This window comes from Pagrus major, chromosome 18 (assembly GCF_040436345.1).
Source record: "Pagrus major chromosome 18, Pma_NU_1.0".
NCBI classification, from domain to species: domain Eukaryota; kingdom Metazoa; phylum Chordata; class Actinopteri; order Spariformes; family Sparidae; genus Pagrus; species Pagrus major.
The window spans coordinates 10,132,524-10,159,991 of record NC_133232.1 but is presented as its reverse complement, the minus strand read 5'-3'; the positions used below and the strand labels follow the sequence as shown (position 1 = coordinate 10,159,991).

Below are 27,468 nucleotides of genomic sequence, written 5' to 3'. Positions count from 1 at the left end.
AACTAACGAGCCTGTTTTGAAAATGTAAGGAGGAGAAAATTCAGATATTTAATTAAAAAAAAAAGATAAAGTAAAGAACAGATACCAGAAAAATCTACTTAAGAACAGTAACAAAGTATTTTATACTTCTTTACCTCCTACCTCTGAACATATTTTGTAAATTTCATTCAATAACTTTGAAGTAATCTTGGTTAAAGAATCTAGAAAAAGCTCTCGTTATATGCTCAACATTTCAGACAAATATTATTTAGTTATGAGATTATATATGTAAACAAACATGTGAACTTAATATTATAGTACAGTACAGTAATATTGAAGTTGTAGATGATTTTCTTGGGCCAACATGTTTCTGCTCTCGCATGCCAAGGTTCCTGTCTGCTGCGGTACTTGTGCGTAATATCTTCCCTCCGTCTCTATTGTCTCAGCTGTAACATATGGCGAGGAAAAAGCCCACACCAACACACTTTCATCATCAGAGTTTTCTATCGAATCTAAATTCCTCTGCTGAGAGCACAAGCATGTGCACGTTCATCCACAGCTCACACACACACACACACACACACTCACTCACTCACACTCCAATCTGCTATTTATGATCATGTGCCATGTTTCCGTTCTCCCCCTCTCTCCCCACGTGACTCTATCCCCTCCATGCTTAACCTCACCTCCCTCTCTTCCTGTCTCTGTCTCTGTCTCTCTCTCTCTCTCTCCCTCTCTCGCCTTGTAATCTCAAATAGGTTTCACATGGAGCTGTGGTCAGGCCTTGTTTCTCATGTCACTGCAGACACTTCCTCTTTGCCTTTTGGAGGATGAAACATTGTATTTCTGGTCGAGAGATTGGGCTCTGCACCCCCGACGTTCTTTGATTTATGTATTATTGAATTTCCTCTCTGAAAATTGGATGCAGCGTGGCTTCTTTCAGTTTTTTTCCTGTGAGGGTGGCTAGGGTGACGGTGGTGATACTGTGGTGTGGTTGGAGCAATTTTAGTGGTAGGAGTTAATATTTAGTTATTTACGTAAGAGCACCTCTTAGAGCCAATATCATCTCTGGCTTTAGATGTCAGCTCCCCAACAAGTTATGCGTGTTGGATTGTGTGTTTTCTGGTCTGATGTTCTGGAGTCTACAGTGTTGTTTTTGTAACTTTTCTTTACTTTGGGTTTAGCATTTGATTACCACAATGGATGTCATCATTTTCCATGGCATCAAGATCGGCAGAGTGCTGTTTATCATTTTTACTTTTTCCTGCACAGCAGAGCTTAAACAATTACATGATCAATATGTTTTTCTGCCAACAGTACATATTTTAATAACAGAATATAAGTCAGTTTTTAAGCAAAAAGGCAATAGAGACTAATACTTGATTTTTGGGGGTTGATGCCCAACCAATTGGGGGTAAAAAATTCAGATATAGATATATTGGCACAATTATTGCAGTGATCCCATAAAAGTGGTTATCAAACGTGTGACAATGGCAGGATATTTTACAGTTTAACATTGAGCACATTGTCTAAGATGACACCAGTGCACTGTAATAGTAAATTTCACTAGGAATTTTATAATTATAGATGACCCCAAGCATCTTTTTCTGCATTATAATCTCTAAAAGAAAAGGTGTCATATCGGTGCATAGCAGACAACATATGTATGCAGATACCGGAGATAATATCAGCCAATTGATTTATTGGTCAGGCTCTAAAATGCAACACACATACTAGTTACAACTGTGAAAGTACAATGCGGATCGTTGGTCAGACAAGAAAAGCTAGGATGTCACCTTGGTTTTGAAAACATCACCCTGGGAAATTGTGATTTTCTGATGTTGGCGCTCAGCTTTGAAGTCTTGCCTGCATGGTGACAAGATTTTGTTCCTGCACCTGTCTTATCATTCAATTTTCAGCAATAATAGTTGCTTTCTTTTTGCATTTTATTAACCTCTGGACTGACTGTCAAAATCATCTCACAAAGTTAAAGAAAGTGAAAAAAAAAACCCTCTCAGATCCATCCCTTTATCTCGATCTACACCAAAAGTTAATGGGATCTATTTTTGTCCAACAACCATCCTCTATTCAAGTTTTGAGGAAATTTGTTGTAGCTTTTGTGTAATCCTCCTGACAAACCAGCCAACCAACAAACAAATGGACACATGTGAACACATAACCTCCTTGGCGAAGGTAATAAGAGAATAAGTGTTTTCAGCTTCTGGCTGAGTGTTTAACTGTTCGTCAAGCAAAAATTCATGTGTTTGCTGCTCAAGACTTCCTCATGAAAGATTGTACATGTTTGCATGAAGGCGTGTACTTATTATGGTACTAATGTGTGTGTGTATAAGTAAATGCATCTTCTACTTGTGCATGAATGTGTGCTTACACATTCCTATGTAGCATGTTTGTAGGTGCACAGTATGTGTAAGTGCACATAAACCTTATCTGTGTGGTCCTGCAAGCGCAGGCTTCAGGTATGAGCGTGTACACACGTGCGCAAATGCATGTTCAGAGCATTATGAACTGTATGTGAGCAAGTGCAGTGTGCTGAGAGTGTGTGTGCACTGTAGCGTATGTGTGCAGGACTTGTGGAGTGATGGAGGAGAGGTTTTGTGGGAGCCGTGGAGGGGGGGTTCGGGGGCTCGCTCCTGTAAATGTGGCCGTTTGTGTGTGAGGGGAGGGGGGTGAGGCAGCAGGGAGGAGGGGGAGCACTGGATGCAGCCTGCTGTAGACACAAGGGCGGATTGATAGTAAACACACACTCTGGGTCTAGTGGATCTGCTGCCGGTAGCCCGGCTAACAAGCCCTTCATTAAGGCCGTCTGATACACTCACTGAGCGCCTTTGTCGAAGTAGGAAGCGAAAAGTACACCAGACAGATTTGACCTGAGAACGTTGGTATGCGCTGCCAGCAGTCGCAAGCTTTTTTTTTTTTTCTTTCACCCCATCCACCTCTCCAGAAGGGTTTATTTTTGTCGCACTGAACAGGTTGTCTCATGGCACGCGCCACTTCTCACCTCCTCTGGGGAGATTCTGCGGGAAAGGAAAACAGATTTACATAGTTCTTTTGGTGTGAATGTGTAGGATGCAAGTAAAGATTTTTGAAGCGTCATTGTGATCCTCTGGGTCTATGGATCAGTGTGCATTTTTGTGTGTAGGTGTACAGTGTGTTTGTGGCAAACAGTTGAGTTGGAGTTTTTGTTTATTTTTAATTTCTCTTAAGTAATTCTGACACATGGTACACATATATTTCCATTTATAATGCACCTGTATACACTAAGACATGTCCTTTTGAAGCCTCTGATTATGAACTCCAGCTCATTTTTCATGCTGATCATGTATCACAAGTAAAAGCTAAAAGTTTTCACAATCACTTTTTTGCACTCCCATCTAAATGTTGATACTCCTGACTTTTTATTCCACTCATACATTTCTGCCCGCCATGTTCTAGTGCTAAAAAGTGTCGGGTGTGTTTATGTAACCCCGCTTTGCTATGTTCTTATTTATATTCTGTTATTCTCCGCTGTATCTTGTTACCATTTGCTGCTACAGCGACCTAATTTCCTCTCCGGGGTTGTTAAAAGTTTTGTGTTGCCTTATCTTACAAGGACAACAGGACCTCACATACAGTGCTGGACGTGCTGTAGTATATCACTCTACATACAGTGCATACATCCAAAGTGCTATCGCCTGTGTGCATTCAAGCAGCATGATATAGGATGTAGTTGTGGCTACAGAGGGAAGTGCAGCGCAGTGACCAATAGAGCATAAAGGCCGCTGTTGTATCCAGGGTTTCGTGTTGTGGCACCCTAATGGCTGGGCGCATGGGAGGCGAGCGAGGGCCTGCTGCCCTGAGCAAAATGTGCCCTGCACGTGCTCTTCTTAATACCATAGCCACATTAAAATGGCTTCTCTGACCGTTATCCAACATTTTGAATCAGACACTGATACAAAATATGGTACCATCTATTCTAATGAATACGTACTTACAAGTTGTAACTAATGGCTTTACTAATGTTATACATCATTTACTAATGCTTTAAAAATTAGTAATAGGACATTTTTAACAACTTAATTTTATGAACTCTTTAAAAAATGACTGGGGTCTCATTTATGAAAATGTTCTCAGATTAATACTAAAGATAGATAAAATGAAATAAGATAGAACTTTATTAATCCCCAAGGATTTTTGAGCCAGAGATTGCTCCAAAAACAGGTTAAAGTAACAAACAGTTGGTTCCCGGGGTCAGGGTAACACACTGGGCCCATTTTTTTCTAACAATAGAAACAATAGTATTAAAATATTAGTGAAATATACAAAATATAAAGCGTTTAAGGAGTAAATGCAAAAAACAATGCCTAATAGAATAACAAGTACAAGAGTAAACTAAAAATAAACTCAAACAAAATCAAAATTATACATGAGCTTAGTCTTGAGACTATTTCCAGTGGTGTGCTTACGTTTGATTAGTGAAAGATGCTGAGCATAAAAAACCTTGCTGAAGCAGGTAAGAAATGCTTTTGCAACGTGTGATCTTTAAATCTCAAATCAGCTTAAATTGACGTCACCTGCCTTGTGATTGTTCTTTACATAATGCAGCACAAGTGAGCATTCAGTCAGGAATAGTGAAAGATCAACAGAGAAAATCAAACTAACAGAAGACGAGATTACGGCAATGGTAGAGGAGATTGAAGCCAGGCAACCGGTATTATTACGTGGACGAAATAGTGTGTTGACCAGCAAAGCCAAACACGCAGCTTGAGAGTGTTTTGCCGCTACACATGGATCATAAAGCTCATGGAAAGACCACCACAAACTCGGACACTTATGCATCCCAAACTGTAATACCCCTACATAACCAGAAGGAAAATCACTGACAAGTGTCAAGTCTAGAATGTACTTAGAGATAAGATTATTTCCACATCAACGTTGAACCTGTTGTCTTTTCTTGCGCTTTGATTCTTGTCTGTTTTAGTGGATTGTCAAGAGTTTGATCAACCCTCCATTTGCTCCAGACTGCATTCTTCTTCTTGTACACAAAACTGTTTCACTCGGCACTTGTCTGCCCTCTGAAGGAGATACTGGAAATTGATTTCAGCGCGCATAAAACAGTATTTTTAAACATTATTTTTAAACAGGCGAACCTTTGCTACACTTAAAGATCAAAAGGATCTAAATGACTTTTCCTGTCTGCATTAAATGACCAACAGACAGCGGAGGTAAATGTGACCGCCAGCCTCCAGAATACATGTCATTATGGCAGTCTGACCCTCCTCTCACCACTGATACTGACAGCAATTCTGAAGAGTAATGGTTACAAATTTTCAGTGAGACTTAAAGATGTCCTAGCATAGATTTTAGTCTTTAATAATAAGTGTATGTGTGTGTGTGTGTGTGTGTGTGTGTGTGTTGTACATTCATGTGAGGCTTGGTTTCAGAGGGGTTTGAGAACCACCAGGGGAAACTTGTCATTAGAGGAATATGTGGAAACAAGGATGTGGTGGGCGCTGCAATTGGGTATCTATCACTTTTCCAGCGACCCATTTAAAAGCTCTGCGGTTTAAGAGGCTCTGCTGGCATTTTATTAAGGTGGAATGACTGACACAAGGATTCCGGACATTTCTGCTGGTGATGGATGTGGTGGAGGAAGGAGTTTTATACTTCTGGTTAGGACAAGAGGTGATGAAATAAATATTATAGTTTATGTCCCTTATATTATATTAAATTGATATTCTCCATATTGTTTTTGTACTACTGCTACTTCTGTCTACTCTGTACTCTTGTATGTTGCACAAATTGTAAAGCTTTCAGGCAGTCTTCGATTAAATGGGCCGTATAAATACATAGCCTTGACATGAGTCGAGTTGATAACTGTGAGGTTCCTCACACAACAGTTACCAATCTCCTGCCCCAGTGGAGCTTCTTGCCAGCCACCAGTAAAGGACTGACTCATGGATCTAACATTTTTCCTCAGATCTGAAACAGACTCATGGGAAACCTACTCCAACCGGACATGCTTAATTATTTGTAAAGGGACTTGAGGACCTTCAAATACAAACTAAACTAAATAGGATACATTGTCATTATCTTTCAAAAACAAATTTACAATCACTGTTACAAAAATGAAAAAAAAATTCTGACCTGACTCTACTATAGTTAAAGTTTGGTCAGGTTTAGGCACAAAAAAAACAACAACGTGATTATGGTTGACAATTTGAATGTAAAGGAACAGGTGTTTCCAATGTCAAAGGCCAAAGCAGAACATCCAACCCAGTATCACAACATTTCTAGAAAATGTGACAAAATTTTGACAGTGAAATGGAAGATTTGCCTCCATGTACACAAATCTTATACATTCAATTTTGTCACTCTTTTATGAACTGGTTTGTTTATTTACACACACCAAAACCATCAAAAGACTACCTTTCCATAACCAAAGTGAATCCTATATATTAAATTCTGTGAGTGTTTCTTGAATTAAAAATATCTTTTTCGAACCTTAAACAAAGTGTTAACCACCTAACCACAGACGTGATGCGAACCCTGGATTCTGGTGTGACGGTCCTGACCTTTGTACGCCCACCACCCACCCACACCATCTCCCTGCGTCTCCAGCTCAATTTAAAGTAGTAGTAGCAAAGTAATGTTTCATTCAGTGAAAGAAACATGGTAGAAATGTAGAATGTCATGCTGAGAGTCACAAAAAACATTTCAATTTCGTGCCAACATACACTGAACCTATAGATTATCTTTCTGGACTCCTTCACAAACTGCCGTGACATTATGTTTGAACATCAGACCCGATGTGAATACAAGAATCATTGTCCCAAATCCAAAATGCAGTAGACCCAAACAGAAAAAAGGGAGAGATCATAGTGAGAACAGTGGTAGCACCATGATGTGCTACCATTTAAAAAAGCGCAGACATCAGAATCGGAATCGGATACTGGATAAATAACATTCATATATATTATAATATAATAATGAATATGCGTACATACATGTCTTGTCTTCTGTCATGTTCATGTTATTAAAGCTGAACTCGCTCATGCATCTGACATATTAACACACTGACCCGAGACTCAAACCAGCCTCATTGGTCTGAATATTGTGTTAGCCCTTCCCCGACTCGGGTGGTGTCTCTGATAGAATAGGAACAGAGTGGATCTGTGAAGATCTCTAGTATAAAAAGCCAGGGGTCTCAGAGAATTGAATGTATCATAAGCAAATGTCTGCTGAATAATAATATGAAGAGAATGATTCAGTGAATATTTTTATGAGTCAGTCACAGGCATTACTGTTCAACCTGAACCAGTTGCGATGGAAGAACTTACTGTATTGTAACTGTAAACAGTTTTTGCTTCGTCATCAAAACCTCTCTCTCTTTGACTCACTATCAGGCCCACTTTCTTAGGGTCATCTTGAGTCAGCAACTTTTAGCCCGTCTCCAAACTGAGAGGCTCTTGATGATTACTTTTTTTTCTTCTTCTTCTTTTCGTTGGCTTTGCCTTTACGACTGGCTGCGTGCCACGTCCAGGAACTCTGAGCACGCCCACATCACCAGAGAGCAGCCACTGCAATGCATCAGCTTAGCCCCCTCCATATATTTAAGTGATTGCTGACATAATTTATGAAGGGAATGAAAAATAAAGTCTGCATCGCAATAAAATAAAAAAAGAGGGAGATCTATAATTTATTTGGCCTGCCACAAGTCAGCACTCTTCGCCACTGACCCCCCCCCCACCCACCCATACACACACACACACACACACACACACACACACACACACACACACACACAACTCATTTCTGTGCTTTTGCAGTTTTCTCCTTCCTCCTCTTTTTCCTTCAGAAGCGCGCGGGGCCCATCTTTTAGGGGGTGGTAGGTTTCCTTTAATTTGGGGGAGGGGGGGCGTAGAGGGTATCAAGGTGGTGCTGGCGGGGGGGGTCGGCGCTGGACTTTTGGCTCCGCTGTAGGAATGCCTTCACGTTTACAAACAAACTGGCTCTTTCGCTCGCCCTGTTTGCCTTTGTGGCTTTATTTTTCTTTTTTCAAGGCCTGTACGGGCAAACACACAGCGGGAAACACTGGCTTGTTGATCGCCTTCACAGACCAGCTCATAAACCCAGCCAGCATGAATGTGGGGGCCTGTGTGTGTGTGTGTGTGTGTGTGTGTGTGTATGTGTGTGTGTGTGTGTGTGTGTGTGTGTGTGTGTGTGTGTGTGTGTGTGTGTGCGTGTGCATGTGTGTGTGTACTTTAGAGCAGCTCTGGACATTTTTTTTTCCTCCCTTTTTTTTAATAAACATGAAGGGGTGTTGTGGAAGTAAACAACCAAATAATTATTAACTGTTTAATCATGAGATTGAGGCACGGGGAGGCTCACATGTCCTGTAAGTCGAGTTTCAACGTAAATAAGAAATTACAGTGTGATTGTGCTGTGAAGTTTGTCTGTTCCTGTTTATGGATGTTGCTTGGAAACAACACTAAATCACATTGTTCAACATGTGGCATCCCTCTCACTCTCTCTCCCTCGCACTAACTCCTTTTCCCGCCCTCACTCCGTTTGTAAACAGGGAACCGGGGTACATGGCCTCATTGTTTTGCATCATTATTACTGACAGGCCTAAATGACTTGAATGATGGGAACCCCTCATACAAAATTAACCCGGCCCTGTGTGTTTACCCTGCCTAAATCATGTTGCTCATTGGCTTGAAACAGAAGGGGGGGGGGGGGGATAGGCCTCACATCCTGACATCTGCAAAGCACCTGTCCTGAGCTGTGCATGCTAGCAGAGCACATTCGAGCAGCTATCTATTCATTTTAGCCTCCAGCCTTGAAAAACGCCATGACTGCCATGTGCTTTATCAGTTGACAACCTCTGCTAAGTCTACGTATTGTATGTGTTTCAGATGATGTCACCCTCTGTTGATTTTCATTCAGATGTGGTGATTTAAAATCCGGACTTAAATCTTGTGCATTTTAATGCTGTTAAAGAATATTAGTCCTAGAAGGATACTTGTTTCAACAACTACATTTTTATAGATGGGCTACTCAAAATCAATGCAGTGATGATAAGCTTGATATGCAGAGTTTGGGAAAAAGACTTATCACTTCAAGCTCCAGATTCTTTGATGCATAAAAAAATCATGAAAAACAGTTGTTAATGAATGCCCTCAGTTGAAAGAGTAGGCTGACTGAGTATTAGTAGCCTAACTAGCTGCACAGAAAACAAAATATGATCCTTTTTGACAGTAAAATCTGTTATTCCATCCTCTTTACTCGCCTACAGCTGATCTCAGTGAGGACACTACATTTTCTTCTTCTTAATGCGCTGCACACTAGCATAGCCATAACCTACTCACCACTTGTCCATTACAAAAATCAAAAAAGGATTGCCTAATATTATCAATAAAACGCAATTTTGCCATATTTCAGTTTCTTTTTTTTCCTTTAAAGAGAGTCTAGTTTATTGTGCAGTATTATCAGACACAGACCAACCTAATCACCAGAATAAATGTTTCAACTTTGTTTCTTTAGTTTCAATTTGTGATTTTATGCTGTCAAACACTGGGCTTATGCTGTAGTTTGGTTTAGGCACAAAAATCACTTGGTTAGGGTTAGGAAACATCATAATTTGGTTTACCTGGTTCTGTTGCCACGGTACTGCAGGAAAATATCCCAACATCTCATTAAAAATACCCATTTTTTGGCTGCAAATTGTTATGACGTGAAACACATTGTAGACATGTTTGTATGATGTGTATGAGATGTACAAATTTAACATATCCACAGTTTTCAGAGTTGTACAATGCCAACATTGTATTCTGTTGACTGGACTGCAAAGGCAAATGAAGAGAGCCTGGCAATGCTTGCTTGCTAACATTTGTGAGCTAGCTACATTAGCTTACAACTACTGTTTGGCCTAAAATCTTGCACCTCTTCCAACCCACTTTCTTTAATTATCACAACAAACTGTTAGTCAAATGTATATGCTTGTCAGCAAACAAGTAGAAAACAGCAGAAAGTAGTGGACTTGGGTGGTGGGAGCAGGATGAAATATACTAAAGCAGTAATACATTTGCTAGCTTAGCTAACTTGCAGCCATTAGCCAGATGACTTGTAACCTACATTCTATCTGCTTAAAGAATAAAACTAAAGCTAGGTTATACCATATGTCTTGTTTATTCAACAAATTGTCATTTTGTAATCAGACCTTCAGCATTTTTTCAGTAATATGAGGTTGTTTTGTTTTTTCAAAACTAAAACCGGAAAATAATTAGCCATGATTAAAAAGTGTTTAAAAAGTAAATAATTACAGCCTCAAGCACAGGCTTGCCCATTAATGTAAATGCACAGTTTTTCAGTCTGTGACCCTTTAACTGGCATGCAGATATGATTTGGTTTAATGGTGTTTTTTCATTGGTATGGTGCAATACAGCAGGCCCTCACATCCAGTGTAAAGTCAGTGCAGCTGTAGAGGGAGGGGCCGTGACCAGCGGTGCTTCGGTCCACTGAACAATTTCAGTGCACCCACACTGCTCTACATGCATACTTTCACTGTTCAGTATTCCACAGCTCTGCCGCATCACATGACTGCCTGTCCCACTAACCTCCCACCAGACGTTATCAGTGGTTGTACAGGCGAATAGTTTCCTGCGAGCCTGTTGTTGGAGGGAGTTGTGTAAGCTGCCCTGGCTCAGAACAAAGCCGCGTTTCTAGAAAGGGAGGAGGGTGGCACTGCTGGGAAAGGTGCCTGGCCTTCATCAGCCATCGCCACCAATTCGGAAGTGAGTCATTCCTCTGCCGTGTGCAGAATCTCTCCCAAAGGTCACCCGTAAAATTACTGCAGCACTCCTCCATGTCAGATGTTACATAATTGCATCAGTACTGTAGTAAAGAGGCTGCAGGAAGAGTACTGTATTTACACTTTAGACGTGGTAGAGCAGAAAGTACTTAAGTACAAGTTCTACTTGAGTACTTCCATTTTCTGCTACTTTATACTTCCACAACACTACATTTTGGAGCTAATATTTTACTTTATCCTCACTACATTTATTTGATAACTTTAGTTTTTAGTTGCCTTGCAGATTGCATGATGCATCAGGGCCGAAGCAGTGCAGTTTAACTTTAGGCTAGTTTTTAAGAACACTGAAAATAATATTAGTTAAATTAAATCAAGCAGAGCCAGCTTTTCTACCTATATGTTGCATATCGATGTCCAGTTTTTTAAAAAGGAAAAGTTCATAGCTGTTATTTTTATTTTCATTAGACTTCCTTGTTAGTTTGAGTTAACTCATGTCCCAACAAGATGTATTTCTTTGGCTATATACCACATCTAATGAGATAACAAGATATATTTTTGTGCCCAGGGCCTAAACTAAATTTCCTCTCACTTTTCCAAACTGGATAAGAGAACATTTTCTTGTGACTCTGTGTCAGCTCTTTCCAACTTGTAAACTTATTCATAAAGGGATTTTAAGATAATGCTCATACATAAACTTTTTGTTGCACTTGAAAATATAAAATTGAGGTCGAAGCTACTTTATGCAAATGAGTGGTGTCCAGTGCGATTCCCTGACTCTGAAAAATAAAAAATTAGAAAAACATTTGTCACAACATGTGTCGACAACAGTTGCAGAGGTTGTACTGTTTATCAATAAACCTCATTATCCAAAATGAGACCAGCGCACTGAAGCACTAAACTTCACTGGGAATTGTATATACCCTAAGCATCTTTTTCTGTATTATAATCTCTGAAAACAAAGGTTTTCATGTCGTAACAAAACCGATGACATATATACCGATACCAATATATCTGTGATAAGCCAATATCAGCTGATAATATCAGCCAATCCAAACATATTGATGGGGCTTGAATAAATGCCACAATATACAGGAGTGGTTGCAGTTGAGTTGAATAATTACACAGAGCTGAAACAACAGTAGAATAACTGTACATGGTTTTGCACAGAGTCAAAGGAATTGACTCATCCTAATGTCATCTGTATCATAAAATTGTTATTAAATCAGTTTTCTTTGCATCTTTAACTTACTTGCAGTGCAGGGACGGTCATGAGGGATTTCTGTCACTCGGCTCTGTTTAGCAAAGATATGTTATGTAGAGATTATTTACAGTTTGATTTGTGTGGGTCCTGCTTGTGTTTGTCCCTCTGTGCTGCAATGCTTTTGAATGCATTTCCCTGAGAGAGATAAATAAAGTACTTCTCCATCACTGTATCACATCTCCTCTCAACGTTCTGTCGCTGAGGTCGATTAGCCTGCGCTCACATGATGCGGTGATTTTCAGCTCTGCCTGACAGCTGAATATCTGTGTCTGTTTCCTGTCCCAGATAACAGCAGTATGCAGAGAGGCTGCCCTCCTGGCCCTACAAGAGGACATCAAAGCTCAGCACGTCGAGGCGAGACACTTTGAAAGTGCCCTGAACGCTGTGAAGCCCCGGATCCCCGACTCTCTCATCCAGTCGTATATCAGCTATCAGCAGCAGCACAGCGGCCTGTGCTTCTTCTGACCACACTGCTAAGGAACTCCTTTCCTTGTAACTCTAGTATTATTTTAAAAGAAAAGGTTTTCAGCTGGACAAGCGCTAACATACAAGAAGAAACTGATACAAAATACTATTAGCTAACTGAAGGTTGATTTCTTATCTGTTGCTGCTGTTGTTCAAGTTTCTATCTTAAATGTGGTTATTGTTTGTTACTGGCAACCATCATGCCAAAAAGAAAATGTATTTTTCTTAAAATGTTGTTGTGTTTGATCATATACAAGATTAACAATGTAATAAATACATTATTTATGTATTGTTGCCTTTGGTTGCCTTTTTATCAGCAAGTTAACAATAGAGCACCAAAAAAAAAGCTCATGAAAAAGCTAATAAACACTGGTGATATTTAAAATAAGTCTAAAACTGAGTTTACAGCAGAGTGAACCTGCTTAGAAAAGTCTGTAATATACACAGATTATATCAAAACCATGTAATGCTCGGCTAACATAATGCCAAGATACTTTCTTGGATTAAAAATGTGTTTCTGGGAGCAGGTTTGGATTGGGTTTTAAGACGTCCTGCAAACTGGTCTGCTTTAGCTCAGCCTTCAGCTACTGACAATGTGTCTGTTCCAATCTTTTCAGTGCCACTTTACATTATTTGTGTGTTTGAATATTCAGGGCTCGTAGGGGTGCTGGAAATTCTTAAACGCTTGAATTTGAATGTGGTATTTTTAAGGTTTGATAGATGCTTGGATTTTGGATAAAGTGCTCGAAACTGCTTCATGTTATATAGGATGGCACGTCTACTACAGACATGTGGCACATTTTGAAACATGAAACTTTTTTCCTTTTTTTTGGCGGTTTACAACATAATGACATCTGATTTAAAGTGATGACGTCAAATAATTTTGAGCATATATCTATAAATATATCTAATTTACAAATGCACCTTGAAAATAGCTGGTAAAGTGCTTGAATTAGGCTGCGTGAAAGGTGGAGGAATCATGAATATCTCTGGCTCTTCGGAAACACACGTCCACTGTGGGGTTTTGAATAACTGCTCAGTGAAATCAGAGGTTTTTAAATGTTTTCACAAAAGACTTGAGGGCATTTGACAAGATTGCATTAAATCCCAGGTTGATGAGACTGATTACACTGATAGTGGAGAGCATGATCCCTCTAATCAGAATATTACATGTGCTCCCTTGCACTAACATCTCTGGAGTTAGATAGTATAATTAGACTTTTATCTGGGGACCTTCTGGACCCCCTTTCAAGCACCCCTGATGGCTCCTAAACCACTAGTTTGGGGAACCTCTGCTCCATATCCACGGGGAGAAAAACAGCCACGGCTGGTATATTCATCACATCCATGCATGGAAAATCAGCTAATTGCTGTAATCGTGAGATTTCCGTCCGCACTTCCGACCACTAAGAGCAGGGATCCAGGCGGCCATCTGTCGGTCTACCAGGATTTGCTTTATCACCATGAAGCTGAATTTTTAACATCCAGCCTTAAAAACTTCTCTGCGCCACAGAGTCGCTTTAACATCCGTTAACTCTAACAGCTCTTCCTCCGTGCGCTTTTTTTGGAGCATTTGCTGGAGGTCATTCATCTATTGATTTTTCCATTTGAATAGGATAAATTGACTTTGTATTGAACTTCCTTTTCTCATGGATCCGGATGTAGCGCATCCGCGACACCAATCAAACCAGACAGTCAGGAACAGAGGGGAGGGGGTGGGGGGCGGCAGGAGTGTGTGTGTGGGGGGGAGGGGGGGGGGGGGATTTAGTCTTTCCCCTGGCTGCAGGGCTGCTTTTTTCTTAAGGTGGTCCTGGATTAAACCCCCCACCCCAGCACCAGCACCACCCCCAGTCCAAAAAATCCCCATGAAACTTGAAATGATGGGAAAATGTCCACATCAGAGAGTCATGCAGGCTGCAGGCTCATCGCGACACATTACATTTCCTCTGATGACATGCGTAAATGCGTAATGGGAACATTCCAGAGAGGAGAGAAGACATCCTGTTGATGTTTACTCCCTGAAATGTCTATAAAATGACACAGTTGTCTGTGCAGCTGCCACAGTTTGGTGCCTGGTCTTTTAATAGAGTCCAGTTTCACTTTAATTTCCTTTAAACATTGTTACAATTACCTTATATGTGGGTATCTTTAAGAAATGATATATTGATATTTACTTTAAATGCCGGACCCTTGGAGGTCCCAAGACCTCTGATTATAAATCATTTTTAATTAATTTGAGATTATTCTCAGATTACAAGACTTTAATTCAGTCATTTCAGTTTCCTTATCATGTTAAATAGTCTCAGAACTCTCATTTAAGCACATTTAGGGCATTTAACAGCCTTCATTTCTCATCATAGAGCTTCAGTAATGAAGTTTGTTAGCAAAAATACAGCAAGTTTTATCTACCTTTATGTTCTATCTTAAATATTGTGTTAAACGGTTTCTAATGGCTTATATCACGTGTTCATTCATTTTATATGTTAGAAGCAGGGCAAAAAATGATTCAAATGAGGATAAAAATGTGTCTTTACTTGTCTTTTTAACGTGTGTGTGTGGCTTGTGTACCAGAAATGACAAATCAGCAAGTATATAAATAAACGGCGCGTTTATTACGCCACTATTAGTCACATTAAACTTATTCACACCATTATTCATAACCCGCAAGGGCGGAAACTCGTCGTTCTTTCTTCCCTGAGCCCCCTCGTCGAGCCAACGCCAAATAAAAAGCCCGTTCCACCTTAACTAGTGCACACATCTCTATCGCCCGGCCTTCCACATCTGCCCAATGAATCAGGAGCGGATGCGATGTATCCTTTTTCAGTGGAGTGAATGGCCAATGGGAGTTGGCTTGTCGAGCAAACACTGAGCCCTGCGTTCCCATTCATTCAGTGCTGAACAGGCCCGCAGAGCTGGAGAGAGCGCACCGCTGCCTGCGAGCCGACGACGCTGCTTTACGCGAGCGCAGATTCACTCGCAACAATAAGTAAGAGCCGGGACTCAAACAGCTCAACTCCCCGCACAGACACGCAGAGGAGAAAGTCTTGGATTTAAGCTCGCTCATGTTTGATTTTTAACTCTCCCGAGACGTTTTTACGCTCCTTTTTCCATCTTTACAACTGCTCCTGCGGGACTTCTATAACTGGGTTGTCTTGCCTGAAGATTGGCCTCCCAAGTGCGCAGCAGTCCTCCGGGGTGCCTTTCATTCCTTCCCTCCCTCCTCCATCCGAGCTCCACCGTGGATTTACTTTGTTTCATCCTGGGACGAATGCATGCGTAACCCGCGTTGAACTCCTGCTAAACCGACCGAGGAAAAGGGAATAACGCACAGGGATACACTCGCACTTGGATTAACAGGCTGTGAATGTTATGCATCAGACCTCATAGTCTACGCTTTGACATTGCACCCTTCCTTTTGGATGGAGTTTTGGTAGGCTATCCGGTTGATGGATTCGACGTTATGGATGATTGCATATAGGTACGTATCTCCCTCGCTGTTGTGCACTTGTTTAACGTGTATTATTCTGCTTTTACGCCATTTATTGAGCGATAGTAGCGCACGCCAGCGAGCCAGTGCGCGCCGCTGGAGCGAGAGGGCCCATAAATGTTTTGTTACACTGCTGCACGAAGCCCCAGACTTTCCGTGTCATTTTCCGTGCGTATGGCACGGAAAAAAACGCACCCGCAGCGGGTTAAATTAACCGCGATTAGCTGATGAAGTTGGTGGATTTCCACGCCTGTGTCCTTCCGTGGCTCTGCTGTAACAAACACCCTTCCCCCCACGGCGGTTGTTTTCATTCATAAGTTTTTCCCCGTCTATTTGGATGCGTCCTCCAATGTGTCTTGATGTCTGTGTTTTTTAAAGGATCCTGCTTTTATCACTGCGCACGACGTCTTCTCCTCTGAACTCTCGCCGTGCAGATAACCCTATGTATAGTGCGCTCCTTGACGCGCAGATTATTAAAAATAATTAATTTGCCAAGCGCAAAAAGAAGGGCAGAGTGGATGAGTTTATCTAGCTGCAGTGTGAGCTTTGGTGTGTGTATCACGGGGCTTTATGTTGGGTTTTTTTTTTTCGCAAACTGAGGAGGTTTTTTTGGCCTCGTGTAGGTCGGAGTTGCTTCATAACATTAAAATTCCTGATGCTGATCCTGGCATGTATTCGTAAATAAGCCTCCAAATAATCGTGGCGTGAGGTGAAGTTTTAATCCGACAACTTTCAAGTGTTCGCTTCGCATTTTTTTTTTTTCACCTAAAGTCTGTATTTTGTCGGAACTCGGTCTGACCTTTAGGTTTTTTTTTTTCTGCTCTACTTTTGTCCCCATTTCCCTGAAATCCTTTTTGGTGTAGTAATAGAATACTAAGTGAGGCAGCTCATTTAGTTCCCTTGGATCGCGTCCTCATTTCGTCGCCGCGGTGCATTTAAATGTTAACTAGTCATACAAATGTAAATGAGGAGGGGAAGTATTTGTAGGGCCTGCTGAAGTTTAGATGTGTGCGTATTGGGGAAGAAGGTACAAAAAGTCTTGTTAATAGTCAACTTTTTCCCCCGGGTTGCCTCACTTAACGGAATCAAAAGTGACATATTGTCCTGTTGACAGGATGAAAACACTGAGGCTGGATTATCTTCAAACACACCAGCAAAATATTAAAATACATCTGCTGCTCATTTCTCCTTGAATAATAATAACTGTTGAAACTTGTTATTTGTGCTGCTGCGCAACAGTTATGATGTTATTGTCTAGGAATAATGATAATAATATGAAACTGATTGTGTGTTAATCTGAAACGACCTGAGAATCATGTTTACCCGTCCTCCATCAGGAAAGTGTGTGTTTGCCAGTTATGCCATGTTTTGGCCCTCTCTGATCATGTCCCCTCCCTCCCTTCTTGTCCTTTGTCTCTCCCTGGTCTCTCTTCCCCCCTCTGGCAGGTTTTCCGATGCATGCCAAGTCCACGGTGAATGTCGGAAGTGGTGATCCCCCCAGATGGAGCTCCAAAGTCAACATGGCCCCGGCGGTTCATTAGTGGTGATCCAGCAGCCTTCCCTAGAGAGCCGGCAGAGGTCGGATTACGAGCGGGAGCTCCAGCATGCCGCCATTCTCTCCCTGGACCAAATCAAGGCCATCCGCTCCAACAACGAGTATACCGAGGGGCCCTCGGTGGTACGGAGGCCCCCTGTACCCCGCATGGCCCCCAGGCCCCAGGACAAGCAGGAGAGGACTCACGAGGTCATCCTCGTCAATGTGAACAACAATTATGAGCACCGGCCGCCAGGTCACCACCATCACGTCGGGGGTGGCGTGGTGGTAGTGGCCGGGGGACAGCAGTACGGTGGGTCCCGGGCACCGGGGCTCAGCCGCTCCACTAGCACAGGAAGTGCCGCCAGTTCAGGGAGCAACAGCAGTGCCTCCTCTGAGCAGGGACTCTTGGCACGCTCGCCCCCCACCAGGCCTGGCATGAGCTTACAGCACCACCACAGAGCGGAGCGGCCTGTTCGGACTCAGCCCAAGCCCAAGGCCCTCTTACAGCCCCAGCAGGGACCTCACTTCCACCAGCCTCCACTAGAGGCTCCACTCAAGCCTCAGGGCAAAGGGAAATCAGACTTTTCTAGCTCTGGCAACGGGGTGGTGGCTGCAGCCGGGCACCAGTTCATCTGTGAGCGCTGTGGGAAGTGCAAGTGCAGTGACTGCACAGCTCCCAGGAGCCTGCCTTCATGTCTGGCGTGCAATGGCCAGTGCCTCTGCTCAGCTGAGAGTGCGCTGGAGCACGGCACGTGCATGTGCCTGGTTAAAGGCATCTTCTACCACTGCTCCAATGACGATGAGGGGGACTCATGTGCTGACCACCCCTGCTCGCTGTCACGCTCCCACTGCTGCTCTCGTTTCCTGTGCATGGGATTAATGTCGGTACTCTTCCCCTGTCTGCTATGCTACCCACCTGTCAAGGGGTGTCTGAAGGCGTGCCAGGGCTGCTACGACCGGGTTAACAGGCCCGGCTGTCGCTGCAAGAACTCCAACACTGTCTACTGCAAACTGGAGAGCTGGGCCCCACAGACCCAGGAAAAACCTTCCTGATCGCCCCTGTGTGTTTGTGATTGCGTGTGTGCGGGAGACTCTTGATGTGGATTTTATGATGACAATGATAATGATGATGATAGTCACAAATTAATGTTTATCAAACATTCTAAGCACCTCCCACCCGCCTCCCCTCCTCGCTGCGGAACCCTAAGGAGCTAAGCAAAGGAGTAACGAAAACCACTCGATTATTTTTATTTTTTATTTTCTCTGGATCAGGACCATGTTTTTACAGACCAGTGTTTGCCTTAACTGTTTCTATGTCTATCCTCAGCTCCTCATTAACACTATTTTTTTATATATATGAAAAAGTTTTTCTTCCGTTTTAGGTAGGCAGTTTTCTCTGGGTCTGTGCGCCCGGCGGGAGCTGCCTCTCACCAAATCTGTGAAAGACGATCTACTATAGGGCAATTATGTAGCTGTTACCTGGTATTCATAGCAAGCAGGTATGTTTGAATTTATTGGTTGCTGCCACACTAAAACCGTGGTTCCTATGCTCATGTTGCATTAACGAAAGCACATCCATCTCATAGTATTTTTTTTTTTCTTCACTTGGATATGTTTCTCTCCTTCCACCCATCTGAACTCTTCATACACATTCTGTGGCATTCTCCCATGTTTTTTGTTTTTGTTTTTTTGTTTGTTTGTTTCTTTTATTTTGTGTAAATTGTATGCTCAAAATCCATAAGAGGAATTCTGGCTATTTTTTAAAAGAAAAAATGTCTGTTAAAACATTTTTTTGTTGTAAAAAATATTTATTATGTGAAGCTCTATTATTTTATGATATTTATTGCAAGAGACAGTCTTAAATTTACTCATGTCTGAATATAACAAAATATCAAATACTTACTGAAAAATTAAAGGGTGGCACAAAAGAAAACTATGTTAACTTTAATGCAGAAAATATATTAATTAATGAAAAAATAGCACTGTCTGGTGTCTTGATTGAACTGCTGAGAAGGAGGTTGGCTTGAGGAATGAAAGATCTGGCTGATTTTTGGGGATATGCGGGTTCACGAGTTCACTGGCGAACAGCAAATCACTGTTTTCTGTGTTTGTATGCATGTGTGTGTGTTCACGCTGGGTGTGGAATTCCTGGTAGAAATTTTCAGCAGTGAGTAGAAACAGCTTGTAGCTCCAAATATGACTGTTTACATTCTTGGAGGGCTTCTTTGCTGCGATTCTCCTCGGTAACTTTGAAAGCTAAACAATACAGGTCATTGACACGATTAGCCCCAAAGCTGCTAGCATCAACACGGCCTCCACGTTTCCATGAGTTATGCTCACAGGAAATAAGTCCAACCCCCCCCCACCCCCACCCCCACACCCCCGGCCAACAAGTCACCACAAAACTATGCGCTGTAGTTTACTCCCCGGGTTTTAACGCCGCTAGATCGGGATGTTCCCAAACTCCCAAATGGTCTCCATATTGTAGAGCCCAACAGTGTATGCCTTGAGAAATGAGATCGACCATTACGAGTAGCCGGGGCCACCTGTTCAAAGATAATAAACCAGGGCTATCAATGCTGGGGTTTTATGGCGTGGTTCCTGCACTAAAGGCAACGACAGGGGCAAATCCAGCCCCCACACTCTGCCCCATTTGGCCGCCTCTTTTTGTCAGTGAATTTATCACTTGGGAAGTCCGCTGACCAGCCCACCCCCCAGCCCCACTGACACCCACTCCGGCCCACCCCCTTCTCCACCTCTGGGCCCCCAGGGGATGAGATCATCACTTTGAAAGTTGGTTGGTCAGCCAGAAATGCCAACAGTTGGGGAAACACAAACTGTGACCAGGAATCTCTCTGGGACAAAGGAGAAAATATACAGTGGCTTAAGTTTGGGAAACTGCAGCGTTGGCAAGAAAACAACACAAGCGCGTCGATAATCAGCTACATGTGATGCCCTCAGGTGCTCTGTGCAACAGGCCTTGGATCTGCATTCAGTGTTTTGAAAGCTGCAGCAGCTTTGAGGAGTTTTCCAACACTAAACAGAAAAGAAGCTAATGCTAAACATGAGCACAGAGTGTCTCGTTGCTTTTACCTTTTCGACCAGGTTTTCACCCAGAATGACCAGCACGCAGTCCTCTTACAGTTTGTCAGCAGTTTGCATTAAATGAACCATCCCTCCAAATGGACCTTCTGTACTTAATGTGCCTTTCTTTCCCCCTTTTTGGTGGAATGTACCTTTTGTTGCCCTGAATAGTTAAGAGTGGATTAGTGATTTGTCAATTTCCTGTTACCTTTCAGAGCTGCAATCCGAGCCCCATTTGCTTCTGGCTCCTGGATGATGGCAAACAATAGGAGGCCTTTTTTCAGGTTTCACTATAGTTCCCCTGTACGGATGAGGGAGGGGGTTGAAGAGATCTAAACTGTATTCAGAAGGCGGTGAACAGGAAGACAGTGTTTACTTGATATTTTCCAGCCTAAGCCAAATAAGGAAACAGATCCTACTCTCAACATTTCCAAAACTTGGCCCTGCTAAGTCCTTAACATGTCTCTTAAATCTCCAATCTAATCAGCAGAGGTGTCTAAAATAACATTTGAAGGCCCGGGAGTAGTTTCTTTCTCTTTTCAGTCACCCTGCCACGTGAACGGCTCTGTAACCGTGTCACATGGTACTCATCACTGGACTGCCACTCCACTGTGAAAAAAAGTGAAATCTGAGTCAGTATTAAGTAATTCAATGGTATAAATGGTCACAACCTGCCCCTCCTCCTCCTCTTTGCACTTGTTTCAGGGTAAATTTAGCTGCTCCACACGCCCACGTAATGCTATTTGGAGTTGTCAGCCTTGGCGGGTCCCTTTGCTGCAGCTTTGGGTTTTTTTGGGGCCATACAAGTGCAAAGACGCATGACTACCAAGTGAGTCATGGTGGAACCTCCAACCCACACATCCTACCGGGGCAGTCCTTTTCTTAGCCAGGGCACCGCTGCCGGCACAGCCGCGATGGAGCAGGATACTCTATAAACAGTCATCCTCCTCCACAGCATTCATCACCAAAAAGGCCTGCCTCAGCTTTCCTCCACCTCCTCATCTGGTTTTCATTATTTCCCCTCATGGCATATAAATAGAAATTAGCAATCAGGGGAAATGTGGGGGTGGTGGATTTTGGAGAGGAAGGCGGCTTTTTTGGACTTCAGCGTGATGACCAAAGTTTATGGAAGTTATCTCCTCAGATATTCGGTTTTTGGACGACGTCGGCTGGAGCTACATGTGAGAGATGGTGTGTTTAGAAAGTGCTCCAACATCCACACTCGGCCTCCACAGGATTAAAGTGACATTAAGAAAATATGAAATAGCTATAAAACATTTGATAAAGTATATAATTCACTATGCTCAAAATACTAGAAAAATACAGTCTGCTGCAGTTGTTTGGGGAAAATCGTGTAAATCCAAAACATCTTTGTAAAGCAGCATTTTGTTTGCCTCGACCGCTGTGCATTTCAAAGTTTATATGAAAGGTTTTGAAAGGGTTTGGATGGAAGAATATTCTCAACCCAAAGAGGAACATGTAATCCTTCAATTTAACTAACACATGGAAATCATCCACAACCTGGAGATCATTTTCACCTAACAGCGAGATGATTTTGTCAAGTTTTACAAAGTTTTTATCTAGACAGAAAACGATCAGCAGATTTTGTGGCTGTCAAAGAAGCTGTCGACTGAAGAGCGTAACCTTGATTGTAACTGCAGTTTCTCTGTTCGACTTCTAATTTGTACAGAAAGTACATCTGGAAAATCTCATCGAGGTCCGTCCTGAAAGATTAGATGACAGTTTAGTTGCTGCATGAACTCTTCCCTCTCTTTAGCCCAAAACAACAGGACTGAATGGGATTTTGTTTGTGGTGCTCACTGCATTGAAAAATGACAATGAAAGATATCAACGACTTTGCAGAAACGACAATCAACAGACCTCACTGTCAACGGTTTTCATGTGGAACTACTCTGTTTTTTTGAAGAAATAGTCCCCATGAGAAGTGTTGACAGCGGTCTGTGGATTATCCAAATTAAGTGGGACGTAGTTCCTGGAAAGACATGTTGTTGTTGAGTTTTTAAATGTGATTTAAAGTGTTTTGAGCAGCACAAACAAAATTAAAATGCATCTCCCTGTGTTTGAGTTCAGTCGGAAGTCTCAGCAACCTATATCTCAAACCCAAAATGACTCATAGTTAAGTAGGTAAGAATGTGTTGAAATATGTTGTTTTTTTTATTTGGATGAACATGTGCTGGAGAAAACAACATTCAGATGCAAATGGCTGCTTCCTGTTTGTCAGACTTGCAGTGTGTCATTGGACAGACAGTCATTTAGCGGCCTCTTTCCTCCTCAGGAGCCATAAAGAGCCTGCAGGGACGACCCTGTGTTTTATCAGGTGTCGAGGGCTATTCAAGATGGAGGTGTTTCATTGGGGCTTGAGCCTCTTGAGCATTTGCTCCTGGGCTCACACACCCACAGGAACTTAAGTGTAAAACTTTCACACCTCCCTCCTCTAAACTGCTATGTGTCTATGCAGCGTTACTAGCTATCTGATACCGCATTCTTCTCCGAGCCTCCTTCCTGTCTCTTGCCTTTGTCTGCCATTTTATGGACAAAGGCCAGTTGGAGGGGATGATGATGATGATGAGGAGGAGGAGGCATATGGATCAATACAATACACGACCCTTGGCAATCATTCAGTCGGCTCCTTTTGTAAGTAATGGCCAGGCGTTATTTCGGCTTAAGACGGGTTTTGCTCTTGATCAATGGCTCCTAATTCATCAGTGCGATTGACTCATCAGTATTCAGAGTGTCACTTTCTTCCTGCGAAGTTAGCGCAAAAGCCTCTGCCAGCTCTCACAGGCCCCAATGGTCTTGCTTTTGATTTTGTATTCCATTGGCTAATTAAATCAGCGGGGTGTTTGTCTCAGTGTTGCTCATAGTGGAGACTGTTGCTGGAAACAGCCAGTTGTCAAGAGTCGTTAGATTTGATCCCCAGATATACTCAGAATGGTTCAAGAGACACCAAAGGACTGTAGTTTATAGTCGGGGAAATTAAAAAAAAATGACAACACCATGAGAGAATTACATAAAACAGATCCTGCCTTACATAAAAATCACCTCCTCAGATTAAAAAACCTTGTCTGTATAATCCACAAGAGTCCAGCTTTCATGGTCAAGAACATTTCTGATACATACCTCAGTGTCTTCTGAGCTGCTTTAACTTTTTCTCACATAGGCTAACCCTGACAAGATCACGTCCTTGTTCCTCTTTTAACAGCCCCAGGGGACAGTCTTGTGTGTTTACTGCATTCCAGCCCCCCTACAGCCACTTTTGTTCTGTTTTCCCCTTTGATATCTCAACCAAAGACAACACAAAGCATCACATATGCACATTAGATAGATAACAATAATACAGATTGATCCATAGGACTGATAGATGTATTTGTGTGTTTGTTTTTTTAGCTCGCTCGTTCTTTATCCCCCCCCCCTCATTCCCTCTCTTTTTTGAGATTAGACTATGCATCCAGACAGATGGTTCCCGTCTGCTGGCTTTTTTCAATTCACTTCCTCTCCTCACAGACAGCCACCCTTCCCCCCTCTACGCTCTCTCACTCCCTCCCTTCTTCCCCTTCCCCTCTCCCTGTCTTTCTCCCCCCTCCCCCCTCCAACGGCTCCTCTGTTATGTGGCTAGAAATAATCTTTTATTGCCCAGTTGTTCGGAAGTGACCTCCTGCCCTTGATTAGATAGGGCCAAGTCCTATCACACGATTGTGTTTGAGCTGGCGGGCTGATTCCCCCCCCCCCCGCCGCACACACACCATACTCACTCACTCCCACACCAGCCCCATCCTCTTTCCAACCCCCCGTCCCTCGCCGGGGCCTTGGTGATCCTGTGTGAGGGGACAACAATGGGGGGCTTTAGTCCCGTCCGGCTCTTCTCGGCTGGGGGGCAACAGGGTGGGGGTCATGAGGGACTTTCTTTTTTTTTTTTTACTTCAGTCAGCCAGTTGTGGGTGGAAGTTGCAACCCTCCCTCCCTCCAAAGCCTCCGTTCCATCCCCAGTACGATGGGGATGGTTAACCTGCCAGTTGCTGGTTTGCTCACCCTTCAACCCTCCAAACCTCCTCCTCCTTCCTTTCCTGATGACCCCCACCCATTCAACCTCAAGAGCCTCACCAGACACAGATAGATAGACTTTAGTCTCCTGCGCTATCAGTGGACCTTTGAGTCTGCTGTGTGGTCGACTGACAGGTGGGCTTGCATATTTTGGCATTTGAGGGGTTTTTCATCAGGCTGTTTTTGATCTTGTTAAAGACCCATGTTGCCTTGCAAATATCCAGGTCTGGTCTCTCCAGATTGCAGATTTCAATTTTTCTTCTTATTCTCCTTTTTTGTTTTCTACTGGGTCTAGGATCAGTTTTGGGGCTGACACAAGGATACTCATTTTTGACCAGGGTGCTTACGCCAGGTTCAGACAGGACGCCGAAGCGCCGTGATTAGCTGCGAAGCGCCGAGGAGCGCTTCGCATGGTGCCCATGTTAACCAATGGTGTCGTTCACAGAGGAAGCGCCGCGGCGCTCTGCTCCGCTGCCGGCACGCGCCATGCAGCGATCGTTTTGGCGTCTGGTCTATTTTTTTCATGTGCCGCGCCGAATGTGTCAAGCCGGGCAGGAAGTCAAACAAAGCAACAACGAGAGAATCTGGTCGATTTTCAAAATAAAACACATTTCAAAATAAAACTATTTTCTATAATTAAACACCCCGATTGACAGAAAACTACTCATTACTATGAAGTGGACATACATTTACAGTTGTCAGGAAAACATGGCGTTGTAATTTTATGCGGGTATTTACTTTCCTATGGTGAAAAAACAGCTCCAAGTGTGACTACAGAACAGCCGAGGAGCAGAGCTGCTTGCCCACCGGCACGGAGAAATTTGTGTCTGGTGTGAACAGAAGGGCTGTGGCTCGCGCGAGAATTTCCGAGCGCGGCGCTTCGGCGTCCTGTCTGAACCTGGCGTTAGATTTAAACTTTTTGCACTCTAAAATATTTTCAGAAAGGGTTTCATGTTTCCCTAAAGGAGCCATATCACAAAGATATTCAACTATTTGTATGGGACCTTCATACACGCTGCAAATGCTGTACAGGTGTCTGACAACTAACACTAAGAGTGACTAAGGTTCCAACCACACCCAACTAAAAAAATTGTGGCGATGAAGGCCGACTGCTGCGTTGCCTCATGTCACCTGTGTCTAGGCCAAAAAGCAGCACTTAAACACACCACAAAGACCACAGCTGATGGATAACTAGCTCGTACATTCTGCCCCTTATATAAATAACTCTCCATACCAGCAGGTGGCGGTAGTCTGTATTTGTCATTCACATTCACTGCAACACAACTAATAAACTTATATAGCTTTCTTTGGTTTGGTTTTCTTGGCTCTTTTTTCAGCACTGTCAAGATAGCTTGTTATTGGTGAATGGCGCCAATTCACATCAAAGTTTACCCAAGTCCAGCTCTGCATGAAAGAATTCAGCAGCTGTGGCTAAATCTGATGATTGCAGGAGATGCACTAACTGATTTCGCTGCTGTGGATGTTGGTCTTACACACATGCTGGTGGATATACCATATGTTACATGTCTGGTTGTTGGCTAAGTGTGCTCTCATTTGCAATAAGTCATTTACAATGAGAAGACTGTAACAAACCTTTCCTTTGCTTCAAATCATATTGGTGCTATTCCATTGACTTGCTGCAAAAGTTACAAATAATCCTCCTGGCTACAAATGCAGTAGTTTCCCAATTGGAGACATGACATCTACCCGCAGCCTTGGCTCTTTCTCCTCTGTGGTCGGGCTTGTCAATTGTATAACCTCACAAACTTGTTTAATTAGTTTTAACACATGACTCAGCAATCAAACCACTATCTTGATCACTCAGGAAAAATCACGTCTCACTTTTTATGTAAACTCTTTCTCTGACTTTAGAGTCAGTGTTACAGCAGTGCTACAACTCCAGAGGGAAACGCAGCAGCCTTGTTTTTCTGCACCATTTTGTTTGTCTCCTCGTTCTCTGGAGCTGTAAACCCATAACAAAACCCTCGGTGTCCAGTTTCACTTTGGGAATGAACGCCAGGCTGTGTGAATAGGTGGAGAATAGACAGGAAGACAACTCTGATTACCTCCATAAAGGAGCTGACCTCATGTCGCTCCCTCTTCTACTTCTTCCTCCCTACCTTTCATCAGACAGTAGTTGCATTTTACACTTTTTTTCCCCCCTTTTTTTTTTTTTTTACAGCCATTTAGCTGGAATATAAATATTTAAAGAAATAGGATGCTTTCAACATTTTTACACTTACATAGACTTATAAGTCATGATTTTATAGTAAAGACCATAAATGGTTGTGTAAAAGTAATGTGACTTTTGTGATAATGTCAAAGAAACTATTAAATAGGCAGCTTCTTTGAAAATATGTTTTATTTACTGCATATTACAAATATACACACAAGCCTCAATAAGTCAAAATCTTTACATGCAATTCTTTTTCTCTGTCTATTTAACAACTTTACTTCAATTAAAACCTGCCTGGGGATGATTTAAGTCTTGTCCATTAGCTCATATAATCGGTAAATGGCAGTTCTGTGTCAAGGTTCTTTAAAGTGTTTTTTATTAATTATGTGAGTGGCTGATTACAGTTATCTTTCTACAGTGAAAGAATCAGGCCCAGTGGAAAGTTTGTGGGCATCTGCATAACGGGGACCCTCCACTCCTCCCTCTCCTCCCTCCAGGGTGTCCAGCCCCAAATCTGAAGCAGGGAGGGTCGTGAACAGGAAGCTTAGAAGTGCCCCCCTTCATCCCACCCCCCATGCTGGAAAGGGGGGACCTCTAGATCAAAGAG

The 27,468-nt window shown here is 42.7% G+C and overlaps 2 protein-coding genes across 4 annotated transcripts in view; both read left to right on the top strand.

Annotated features, from left to right (window-relative positions):
* Nucleotides 1-12,804, top strand: part of afg2a (AFG2 AAA ATPase homolog A) — a 156,613-nt gene extending 143,809 nt beyond the window's left edge. For all 3 annotated transcript variants that reach the window (XM_073486405.1, XM_073486406.1, XM_073486404.1), the window contains exon 17: nucleotides 12,336-12,804. In XM_073486405.1, coding sequence (XP_073342506.1) covers nucleotides 12,336-12,515 — 180 coding nt within the window. In that variant the 3' untranslated portion in view covers nucleotides 12,516-12,804. The remainder of the gene's footprint in view (nucleotides 1-12,335) is intronic.
* Nucleotides 12,805-15,329: 2,525 nt separating this feature from the next.
* On the top strand, nucleotides 15,330-19,518 carry spry1 (sprouty homolog 1, antagonist of FGF signaling (Drosophila)). Its single transcript, XM_073487723.1, has 2 exons — nucleotides 15,330-15,993; nucleotides 17,449-19,518. Exon 2 carries the CDS (start codon nucleotides 17,504-17,506, stop codon nucleotides 18,590-18,592), a length of 1,089 nt encoding a protein of 362 aa, XP_073343824.1. The 5' UTR covers nucleotides 15,330-15,993; nucleotides 17,449-17,503; the 3' UTR covers nucleotides 18,593-19,518.
* Nucleotides 19,519-27,468: the final 7,950 nt, after the last annotated feature.

Excerpts from the sequence above, each read along its gene's own strand:
- spry1 (XM_073487723.1), top strand. The coding sequence starts at position 17,504 with ATGGAGCTCCAAAGTCAACATGGCCCCGGCGGTTCATTAGTGGTGATC.